The sequence below is a fragment of the Electrophorus electricus genome, chromosome 20 (genome assembly GCF_041902795.1).
Source record: "Electrophorus electricus isolate QZ-2024a chromosome 20, ASM4190279v1, whole genome shotgun sequence".
NCBI classification, from domain to species: Eukaryota; Metazoa; Chordata; class Actinopteri; order Gymnotiformes; family Gymnotidae; genus Electrophorus; species Electrophorus electricus.
The window spans coordinates 3,660,001-3,672,500 of NC_137516.1; the positions used below are offsets into that span (position 1 = coordinate 3,660,001).

At 43.6% G+C, this 12,500-nt stretch overlaps 1 protein-coding gene across 2 annotated transcripts in view; it reads right to left on the reverse strand.

Moving 5' to 3' along the window:
* Positions 1-5,349: 5,349 nt before the first annotated feature.
* The window catches only part of nr6a1a (nuclear receptor subfamily 6, group A, member 1a), a 23,260-nt gene continuing 16,109 nt past the window's right edge, over positions 5,350-12,500 (reverse strand). For both annotated transcript variants that reach the window (XM_035536315.2, XM_081703518.1), the window contains exons 7-9: positions 10,889-11,010; positions 10,339-10,491; positions 5,350-9,960 (exon numbers count right to left, since the gene is read on the reverse strand). In XM_035536315.2, the coding sequence (XP_035392208.1) occupies positions 9,824-9,960; positions 10,339-10,491; positions 10,889-11,010 (412 nt within the window). In that variant the 3' untranslated portion in view covers positions 5,350-9,823. The remainder of the gene's footprint in view (positions 9,961-10,338; positions 10,492-10,888; positions 11,011-12,500) is intronic.

A 12,500-nucleotide genomic window follows, 5' to 3' on the forward strand; every position in this document is an offset into this window, starting at 1 on the left:
CTTCTGGCTTTTTGACTAAGCACTGTATAAAGGTTGGTGGTAATGGACGGGCCCACAATAAACGTCACTTGAATCCAGCTTCTGTTACACGCCTTATTTCTCTGTTTTGTTTGCCCTGCTGAGATTAAACATGGCAATTTTACCATGCCGGATCCTTTTTTGAACAGGGCTTCGGGAGAACGTACAAAGAGAGGTGGCTTGGCACAACAGTCTCTCTTCTCTAGAGGAAGTTATCAACATGGCAGTGAGACTAGACAACCTCCTAAGGGAACAAAGAGGAACAGCCAAGTTCTCATTTGCTACTTCAAAGTTAGCAGAGCCAATGCTGGAGCCTACGCAACTGGGACATGCACGAGTGGCTTCCCAAGAACGCCAACACACACGCTGGCTCTCTAGTGTGTGGAGAGAGAGATCATGTGCTCAGAAACTTCCCACATCTCCTGTCCCGCTCCTCCACTGAGGCCCCTGGGTAAAACCCCTGGCGTGACGATTCCCCCTGCATGCCATTTTCAGTCGCCACGTCACTGTCCCCATTGTGTAATGGACCATTTTCCTCTATATCCCTCTTTTCTGGAGCAACCGGTAATTTCCTTGACAGGGATTTAGTCTGCGAGCTCCTCATTCCCACTGTCTCCCTGCCTGATCCTATGAACATTTGTGCAGTGGACTGTAAGATAGTGGGATTACAACCCATGGTAGGAACCACTCATTCACAAACCCTATAATTTTTCACAAACTGTACCCCACTCCAGAGCATCATACTAGGCCTTCCTTGGTTAGCGCAAGCACAACCTCTCTATCTCCAGGTCTTCTAGAGAAACTAGAGCTTGTCCCCCAGCTTTACTCTCATGTTTATTAACCTGGCAATCAACTTTCTGTTGAGAGCCCTCCCCCTTCCAAACAACAATTCATTCCCTCTGCATACCCAGATTCAAAAATGTATTCAGCAAATCTAAGGTCATTCCAAGCCTGCCACACTGACCTGGCACTCAGTAGCAAAGTCTCCGTGTGGGTATGCTTCCTCCTTGAACCAAGATCTATTCAGCCAACCCCTGAGTCGAAGGCAAAGGGGGATTACATATCGGTCAAGCTCTTCTGTAAGTTTTTATTCATTCTTTAACCTCCCCCACTTAATGCAGGCTGTTTAGTAGAAAAGCAGGAATAATGGCCTTCACCTATTTATCGATTATATACTGGCAGCTCAGTAATTGGTTAAATTCCAGTATCCTTCATCACCAGAGCAATTCCACGGAGATGAGGATTTCACAAAACTAGGCCTCTGAGGTTTTTATAATCGGATCTGCATCCAAGAGTGGGATGAGTGGAAGACCTCAGTGCAGCTCATGGACATGTGGAGTATTAAAGTTATTCCCTGTGGCATTCCTTTTGCCCCTTCACTATTTCAAGCATGATTGTTGATGTCTTCAAGAAAGTTCACTAGCAGATTTGTCATTGTTTACAATGATGGATAGTCTTTTCCACCCTTAAGGAAACATTCAATACGGAGGGTCCATCCAGGCGTGGAGAGAACTCTGCATTCAAAAGTACTTGTGGTCCAATTTGAGAAAGGAAACACAGAAATTCATTCACTCCTGCTGTGTTTGTGTGGTGTCTAGGGTGCCGTTCTCCTGCAGGTAAGCTCGTGCTCCCAGGCCCTCCAAGACCCTCCCAGACCCTGCAGACTTCATTATTGATCATACTGGATGAGGGCCAGACTACACATCTTGAGGCAGTCATTCAGTTATCTAAGGGTTGCAAGACTGCTCCCTTATCCTAGTTTGCCAAATGCTTTTTAGGCTTTGGAGACCCTTTTAAACCAAGTGTTTCGCTATTACATCTGTCCCAAGAAGATCTTTCTGATTGAGGGCCACAGTTCACTACAAAAATATGGAGAACTTTTTGACTACTTGAGTTACAAGGATCTTTTCCTGTGATTTATACTCCCCTACAAAGAGATAGTTAAGACAGAGATAGTTGATACAAATTTAAGTACAATCATCTCAACCTCTGCCTGTCCCTCACAAAATGTTTGCCTTTTTGCCATTTTCATTAAAGAGTATTTTCAATTGTATCCTGTCTACCGGTCATCTGTGATGGAAACATTGGAGGCAGGAGTTACATGAAAAACATCTTGCACACAAAAGAGTAGAAACTGAGCTAAATAATTTAAGACAATAGAAATGAATCTAAAATGATGTACTGCTATGGGTTGCCTCATAGGCATTTTTTTAGATTTTAGGGGTTGCTGGAACTCCAAACACGCCTCTCCAGCAGCCGTGTATAAAACCACACATTAAGTATCCCAAACAAGCGAGGCAGCCAAACTACCGCAGATCTGCAGGTCTCCTTCCCCAGGCAGTATAGAATTTTACCATAAAAATGGGAGTGAAAACAGAAATCTCTGCATTATGTTTATTGAACAACTGAAGAACTTTTCATCTGGGTTTGTTATGACTGGTGTAACAAAAACACTACTCATAGACGCCAGATCAACATACCAGGCATCAAAAAGTGTAGTACAATATCATGGTTTGCTACTCCTTTGCTAGTCACTATATACAAATACAGAAGACTGTGTCAAGTCTAGAAGAATTCTACAGTAGACAGCAAAGCAGCTGCAGCTGCCACCACTCAACTATTGCATCTATTATTATTACTTTTATCATTTTTACTACAGCCATTTTTATTATTTGGTAATATCTTGGTTTATGTAAACAATTAATAATAACAACAATTAGAAGGAAAGGAAAAACATAAATATTTACACATTTTAAAAAATGATAATTTGCAATAACCAAGTGAAATGCCCAGAGACAGTTGATAGTGGCATAAATAAATTAACTGGGATTTACTAATAGGGTTTATTAAATTGTGAGCCATCAAAACTACTTTCTTGTATAATTTCCATTGAAAGGTATAACTCTGAAGAGGTTTTGAAAAGTTTTACAGAGGGACTATTCTACACGATTCAACTCTGGCTTAAGGAATGCACAACTGGTGCAACGTTTGTGTCATTTCCCATCGGCTCTTCAGAAACTGTACGTGCACCACAGACTGAACACGCCTTCAGAGACGCAGCTCTCAAAACTGCCCAGATTTGCCCAGGTGTGTGCCCCGCTTGTGCACTACCTCGAACGACGCAGTCGGAGAGGCCCGGAGTGACTCGTCACTCTCTGTCACACTTCTGTTTACTCTGGTGGGCCCACAGGGGTTCAGTGAACCGGAGCTATCGCTGCATAAATATTATTCGGCAGGCCCAGGACGCCATCGCCGACTCACTCTTCAGTCTCTGAAGCACTAGGTGGACAGATGCAGCTCCTACTCAGAGGCGTCACTTAGTGCGCGTTTGTTTACGCGTGGATGATAACATTCGACCCCAATAACAAGCTCGGGACAGCGGTGCTGTCAGATGGGGTCAAGGTCATATCCATGAGGGCAGCCCAGAATTTGCTGACTGGTTTGCTTGACCTAAGGTTGCGTCAAAATAATATCAATTCAGTCAGAGTGGGGGTCTAAAAACAACATCCGCTATTGATGCGTTAGATTACGAGAAATGGGAATTCATTCATTCATTAATAAAGTGTTTTCTTTGATGCGCATATGTAAACACTGTGCAGAAAAACACCAGCAAAAACAACGTTTAAGGATCTTTATAATGCCAATTTCCCCCGATCATAACCAGCATGAAACAAACTCTTGAGAGACGGAATGTACTTCCCTTATCCTTAGGGGGCACAGTGAATATTACTAAAATGAACGCAACACCTACATTTCTATTTTTCTTCTGAAACATTCCAATATTTCTAACAAAATCATTTTTTTATGCACATTGATTAATTAATGAGTTCATATGGAATAAAAAAAATTCCCTAGAATTCGTAAAGGAATGCTGCAAAGACACTGGTTACATGAATCTTCAGTATTACTGGGCCTGTAATATACAGTCGCTGTTATACTGGATCGAATCCCCAGATGATCAAGAGAATCATGCGGTTCTATTTTACTATCCGTTTTCCTCTGGTCAAGTGTTCCTGTGCCTGTATCTGCATATATGGCCGATTCAGTTCTGAAGCACTCCTTTAAAATTTGGACCCATTTTAGATACGCTTTCAGACTTAAAGAACCCTCAGTACACAGTCCCATAGACAGGACTCACATGTTTACCTCCTCATTGACTGACAGGGCTTTTAAAGAATATGCAAACAATGGTTTTTCCACAGTAATGGATTTCTTTATGGATAACAATTTTGTTTCATTTGAACAGCTCAGCAAAAATTGTAATATTCCTTGGATACAATTTTTCAGATATTTACAGCTCCGTAGTTTTATTTCATCAAAATACTCCCAATTTCCCACCTTATACGTTATTCCCACCTTATTCTCGAAATCAGCATGAACTCTCAAAATATAATTGGCAAAGTATATTCGATGCTTAACTCAGAAAATCTGGAGACTCTAAATGTATTAAAACAACAATAGGAGGAGAATTTAGATATGCAGATATCTGGGGAATCATGGGAAGGTGTCTTACATAGAACACATCACTCTTCAATTTGACAAAGACATATTGTGTCGCAGTTCAAGACTGTCCAACATCTACACTGGTCCAAAGTAAAACTCGCAAAATGTTCACCCAATATTGACCCCATGTGTAAGGTGCAGAACAGAAACAGCCACCCTCCCACACATGTGGTAGTCATGCCACAAATTCACTTTCTTTTGGGAATCAATATTCATTTTCCTCTCAGGAGCTTTGGAAACCTTGACTCAGCCCTCTCCACTAGTGGCGATGTTTGGAGTGATGTCACAGGATGTTTGTATAAATACGTCATCCAAAGGTACGATAGCTTTTGCAATCCACCTGGCAAGCCGACCTGTGCTGCTTAAATGGAAAGATAAGTCCCCACCTACATTTAATCACTGGGCTAAAGATCTAATGTACTATTTGATTTTAGAAAAAAATCCACTATACTGTAAGAGGTGAAGGCTCAAGATTTTACTCTTGTCTAGCAGCCTGTTGTTACTTATATGGACAAAATGGGACTCCATGCATACTGGGTTATAAGACCTTATGAGCAGCATAATTACTGTTGTTATTAACACTATTGTGATTATTCTTATTGTGATTGAGCTCAGCTACTTTTGTGTGTCTGCCCGTTGACACGTTGCGGATCCGTAACAGTGATGATATTGGGGTGTTTCTGAGCTGACCCTTTTGTTGGTTATTTTTTTCTCCTTTCCTTTTTGGCTGTCCTGTTCTTTTTCTCTATTTTCTATACTTCAAACTGATCAAAATTAATAAAAAGACCTTTGTTCAAAACATTAATGAACAAAACACACCAGTAAAAGTTTCACAGTTGCATAAGATTCACATTTATTTGGTTTCAAGTCCTAAAACATTCTACACATGCTTTCATAACACGTATGGGTCACATTTCTTTTTTTTTTCCCCACAGGTAGTTAAAGTAAGAGGGGGCAGACGGGAGAGGCTAGTGACATAGCTTAGGAAACGCACCTCGGACAGCACCAAAAACAGAAAAGCAGCAGAAGACCTGAAGCTGAGAACAGTACGGCGGCCATGTCGAGGCCCGCGCGCATCCGTGATCATACTCGTAACACGAGATGGCGATCAGTGCGGTGGGCTAGTAGTTTTACAGGTGGATGCCTCTTTTACGATACCACTGTTCCAGCGTCTCTGCGAATTCTTATTAAGGAGCGTGTCTATTCCCTGAGATATCAGCTACATGATTAACCTCCTCATCAGCCCCCATTTGGTTCATTTTAGCCCCAACATTCACCATTGTGTCTTTTATTAAAGTGTCCCCTTGAATAATTCCAAGGAGATTAGTTCCCAAGCTATTAACTCTTTATGTAAAACTGATAGCACTTTTGATAGTCTTACAGGAACCAATCAGTATACCCGTATACAATCAAGCAAAAGAAAACTGATTGGCCGAAAAGTGTCACAGCGTTACAGTGATTACAGTGGGTAAACAACAACAACAACAACAACAAAAAAAACCTTTGTAAACAGCAGTGGTCAAAATAAAGTCAGTTATGACAAGAATTACATTCTTAATGAAAATAATTCACAAAACAGTGTTTACAACAACAAATATAATACTGGTCATTCAAAGAAAGATGTCATAATTGCACTGAGAAAAAAAAAACATGATGAGAACAGACGTAATAAAATGCAGGTTTTGCACGGAGCGGTTAATGATATTAGCTACGGTAGCTACGGCCCATAGTCGATGAAAACACCTTCAGGAGATGGACAGACCACGCGATTCAGTGACTGTGGAGAGAGGTTTTACGTCCAAGTTCTTATGTCCAATACTGCAGTGTTATAAGAGACACAACTGAAATAGGGCAAATGGTGCTATGAAACCAATAAATACTGAGAAACACTACTCGTTAATGAAAGTACGCAACATGACACAAAAGAGGTAGTTTCAATGTAGAAATCGCAAAAGAAAAAAAGTACAAACAAGAAATGAACGTCATTTGGGAGAACAATTCAAAATCCAAAATATATATATAAAAAAGAACTTAAAACCCAGATCTACAGTCCTGTGAATTCTATGAATCTGAGTTTTCATTCAGTAGTATATAAATGGAAGGAGAGGGTATTCAAAGTAGCTACAGTACTGGAAGAGCCAGTTTCAATGCAGCTAAACAAGATGTAAAGATTGCCTTTATAAAACTCCAAAGACTCTCCTACCTTTTAATTTCCCTACTGTGTCCTAGAAGAACTGTAACATCAATCAAAAGATGAAAAGATTAGAAAGGCTTCTAGCAGAGCATGCATTTTCTCATCGCTAGAAAAACAAAAGAAAAAGAAAACTGGAAAAAGTCCCTGAGCTTCAGAGCTTTGGAGAGTCATCCCTGAGCTTCAGGGAGCCATATCTGAGCTTTGAAGAGCCATATCTGAACTTCAGAGTCATCCCTGAGCTTCAGGGAGCCATATCTGAGCTTCGGAGAGTCATCCCTGTGCTTCAGGGAGCCATATCTGAGCTTCAGAGAGCCATCCCTGACCTTCAGAAAGCCATATCTGAGCTTCAGAGAGCCATCCCTGACCTTCAGAAAGCCATATCTGAACTTCAGAGAGCCATCCCTGAGATTCAGAGAGCCATATCTGACCTTCGGAGAGCTATCCCTGAGATTCAGGGAGCTAACCCTGAGATTCAGAGAGACATCCCTGAGCCTGTCTCTCTGCATCTCAATATGGCTGCCTCGCACTGTGCTGAAGAGATCTACAAACAGGCCCTTTGGTTAGGAGCTACACATTAATATACATGCTCAAAAGATGATGCACAGATAAAGACCTCGTTTCAAACAGCATGAAAACAGAGCTAAAACAGCACAGTGTCACATTTGGGAAAGGTTGATGTGTGAATTCAATTGTGTGTGTGTGTGTGTGTGTGTGTGTGTGTGTGTGTGTGTGTGTGTGTTTTGTTTTTTAACTCATTTTCAGTGGGAGCTGTTGTGACACACAAAAAAGATGGCTGGATTCAGCAAGACTGAAGATGTGACAGGGCGTCTTGCATCTTGTGTCAAACCTGCCACGTTCTCAGACCTGCGCAAACGACAGCGTCGACGATGTCTTGCAGAAGCCAGTTCGGACTGACCTCTGATAATGACAAATTGACACCGAGCATTTGAAAATACATCAGGCCTTCACTCCATAACAAACACAAAAGAGGAAGAAAAAAACCTTGCCCAACAGCTATGTGAGTAAACACTGAATGCGATTCATCAAAAAAAAAAAAACAACAGAGAAAATACAAATGACAACGGAGTGAGACCTGAGGCAGTAGAAGGGAGAAGAGGTGCTTAACTTATGGCCTAATACAGTACATGCTAACCACAGGCTTCATGCCACTGCTCATAGACGCCGATAAGAACATGGAATCGAAACGAACACGTTTTCCTCATTTCTTAACCTGTGTTTACTCAGTAACATAGAGGTACATGCAATAAACAGCAATTAGCTTCACGGTTCGTTAACGCAGCATTCATGAAGGCTTTATGAAGGCTGTAATACATTACCACTGAGATTTAGCTGCGCACGTGAGGCCTTGGGATGCGGGGGTGGGGGGGGTATTACCAAGCTAAACACGCATCTTTGGCATGCACCCCCAGTTTGTCATTGTCTGGTGCAAAATATGTAAACATTACTCGACGCATATCTAACGATTTTTGGAATGTTCGAACCGAGAGTCTGAATGAGCACATTGCGCGACGTCTTTTTAAAGAGAACAACAACAACAACAAAAGTGATGTTCCCCAAAGGCGCACCAGGTGGCGCCATAGAGCCCAACTAATGTGTCACTCACATTTGCTTTCTTTCCTATCAGGCATTTGAAAATAATAAAAAAAAAATCACTCCATAAACACCCTTTAAAAACACACGGCCCTCTTAACCAAATTGAAAAAAAAGAACCAACCAAAATAAAGAAAAACAAAGCACAACCTATAAAAGGACCTACGATGTCCAGTAACTACAAACTACGAAACCTACGTCATCATTGTGATATCTGAGCTCAGTCTGAGTTGAACTAATAAATCGGTAACGTTACCCTGTTTTCAAGAGCAATCAGTCCAGCTGGAGGGGAGAAACATTAGCATTAAGGCCAAGGCCGGAACAAGGAAGTCAGCAGCACGCGCGCGCACAGAGACACAGAGATACACGCGCGCGCGCGCGCGCACTCGCGCACGCACACACCACTGCACGGAAACGCTCACCGTCCTCCTGTAACGCAACATCACAAGCAATTCAGCTGCCAAACCGCCAGGACACTTCACACGCAGCCTATCAAATTGGTGCAAAAAATCGCCAACGCTGGGAAACACTTTGCATAACGAGCGGCTCTGCACTACAACGGAACGGCCCTGTTGCGAACCGCTTTACAGAACATGCATCTCTGTGCGCGCCGGCTGCTGCTGGACGCGAGCCCCGCGCTCCCACACATGTACCGACCCCTCAGCTGGGCAGATCGCCCACTCCCTGACAACTTTACACAGCGCTGTGGTCAAAAGAAAAAACGAAAGGAAGAAGGGGGTCAAAAACTCTAAAACGATATCAAGCCCCAGTCTTGATCTGCAATAGTGGAACGTACTGGTGTTGTCCTCTGCGCAGAGTCTGTGCCTACTGACCGCTTTTCTCCTAATGCTTGTGCTGTGCTGTGCAGGAGAGTGTTGTGGGCAGCACACACATGGCAAAAGAGCCCTTCAGCATCAGAGGTGCAGGACTGACCCTGGCACAGACGAAAGCGCTGTGCCTTCAGCATCAGAGGTGCAGGACTGACCCTGGCACAGAGAGGAGCTGTGCCACCCTGAGCTGAGAGAGGGCGACAGAACCGCCCATCTCGCTGAGGCCGTCGACACGTTTCAGCTCATCACGTGTCTGCGACTATAAGCAAAAGGGCAAAAAAAAAAAAAAAAAAAAAAAAAAAGCCCCTACCAAAAGAAAATGAAATAAAACCTGTCAGGAAATCTAATCCTAGCAGTGGCAACACCGTCACATTCTGCAGTCGGACTGGCGAGTGTAAACTTCGCTGAGGGTTTTGTGCATTTCCGTACGAACAGAAGCATTGTGTGCAGAGTGGATCAGTATACATTCAGCTCTGTCTGGTAATAAATAGAGGGAGGGGAAAAAAAGTATAAAATAGCTGCTAATCACATTCATGAGAGGAAGGGGGTGGAGTCAGAAAGCCAACCCCCCCCCCCTCACACACACCCCCCCCAAACAACCTCCGACACCCCGCCCCCGTGCATACATAGGTGAGGAGGGTTGTTTCCTAGGGAGAAGGGGGCGGGGTTAGTTGGCAGGGGTGGCCCCCTTTGTCACACAGGGGGAGGAGCTTGTCCTGTGGTTATTCAGGCTGGACTTACAGGAGTGCAGGACTGCCTTGAACAGCAGGGGGAGCTGCTCCAAAGGAACATTAACCAACTTCCCTGTAATATGAGGAGAAGAAGAGTGAGATCGTGGCCAAGAAAATGGCTGTTTTTGGAACAAGTGAGGACATGAGGAAGCTACTGGGTCTTCAGTTCGACAGTCGGTTCAGTCGCAGTTTTGCAACATCATGAAATTTCAACATTTGAAAGTATTACTTCAGCACAGTCCTTTAAAGATTTGTAATGTGTCCATGATCTTATTACCCAAATTTAAAATAAATTATAATTAATCTTATGAAATGTTTTGTAAAACATTTTATTAAAAGTGACATTTCTAATTGTATGAAACCAATATGATGAAAACAAAAGAAATTACTTAGTCAAAATGGCAAATCAACATTAGTCATTCCTATATATTGTGAGAGCACCCATATTTACCTGCAATGCAGCGTATTTCTGGCAGACACATCATGATCTCTGGGAAGCGTTTGGGCTGGTGGGGGTACTTGTACTCGGTGTAGTCCTGGCACACGTACCAATATCTCTTGTTAAGCTGCTCTAACTGGGCCACATTAGACAGTCCACGGATGTCTAGAGCGGAGTCAGACACATACAGAGGGGCAGCAGGTCAGAGACGATTCTATCGAACACACCCTCGGCACTGGCAGCGTGATCACACAAAGAACTGCGCTGAATCAGATCTCAATTCATTAGCCGTCACGTTTCCCCACGTTTACCATGCAGAGCAAGACATTCAGTCTTCGTGCTTCAGGAACTAAGCGGCACTAAGGATTAAAGAGATGGCGTACGAGGACATCAAAGAAGAAGGCTGAGCACGGACATGCGAATATATTTTAATGATGTTAATTAATATTAATGAGCTAATGGGTGGCACAGAAAGAGCAGCTCTTCTTCATGGGGGAAGAGGCTAAGGCGCATGTGGTAGGCGCAGCTAAGACGGGTACGGGGCGGAGTTTGCTGACGTTACCTTGGTTGAGGAAGTTGATGGCTTTCATGCAGGCATACTCCTCATTGCTGACTTTCAGCTGGTGGAACTTGCGGAACAGGTAGATCAGCTTCTCCATCACCTCCATGCCTTCCTCACTGAACCTGTACGCACGCGCACACGCACACGCACACATACACGCACACACATACACATACGCACGCACACATACACATACGCACGCACACGCATACACATACGCACGCACACATACACATACGCACGCACACGCGCACACACACACACACACAAACAGAAGCTATTTTAGCAATTTTCTTTGCAAGTCACCTTTCAGTTTTCAGTTATGGCAGTTTTTGAATAAGAGGATGAGGCAGGTACGTGGCATCTTATCCACACTTCTAGCAACTATTAGAATGTTTTGGAAATCCATTTGCCTTTATCTCTCAACACCGGATCTGAAACCTCAAAAACCAAGCCCACCCAATGAGAACCCAAAGCAGGTTTGTGCGTCAAGACACCAGCCTTGTGAGACCTGCGGGTTACGCAACGTCAGGGAGACTAACATGGAGAAAATGAAACGCTGTGAACCATTATGGGTTTCACTTTGTCAAATTCATTCGCTCTTCATGAGCTCCAGCACGGCCCTCTGATCTGTCCTAGAGGAGGGTCGGAAGAGAGTCGGAATACAGCCCAAGCCTTCTCCTTCCCACGCTACACAGCGCTCGTGTAACAAACACGGGGCACAGCTTTAGCTGGACTCATTTGTTACATCACTTCCCCTATCAGGCTCTGAATCCACCTCTTCGTGATCTACCCTGGCCTTTCCCGGCTCCCCTCCCTGACAGCAGGTCATCATTTCAAGTGAGATCAAGCAGGTCCACACGCCCTGCGGTTGTGTCCAACATGCATCACATCGCAGTAAATCCATGGAGGGGATCAGGGGAAAGGGTCCGGCGATTTCACATTAATTTAAGGACACACACACACACACCTGCTCCAGATGCGGATAGTCTTTCACACAGGCACACACTGTGCTAGCCAACCACCGATGTCAGAGGAAGTGTTTGGTGTGAAGCCAAAATCAACACTGAGGCATAGTCAAAATGGTACCGCTTCCTGCAAACGCTCCGCCATCAAAGTGCTTTGCGATAATTATCCGGCAGTAGCTTAATGTGCTTAATTGCAAAGTGTGTGAAAGACGCCGGTGACATCTGACCTTTACCTTTGACCTATTGGTCATTAAACCACACACACACATTAAACCACAACCCTGTCTGTGCATTACATCTGAGAGCAGAGAGAAAGAGAAAGACACAACACTGTTTTACCATCTGTCTGTCTGTCCTAATCACACTCTGCCTCCTACACACACTCTCTCACACTCTCAAACAAGCACACACACACTTCTCTTTATTTTGAATCACAAATGCCTACAACTAGCTGAACCATAGAGAAGAGGCCAACTGTAATGATTTAAGGGCGTTTAAGTGCAGGTCTCTACAGACCATCCCTGCCCTGTATGTTCACCCCATCGAGATCTAACCTGGTAGACATGTTCACTCCCAGTATACCCAGTGACCCAGGTCAACACTCCAACAATCATCAAACACCAGACAAAAATCTCTTATCTCCA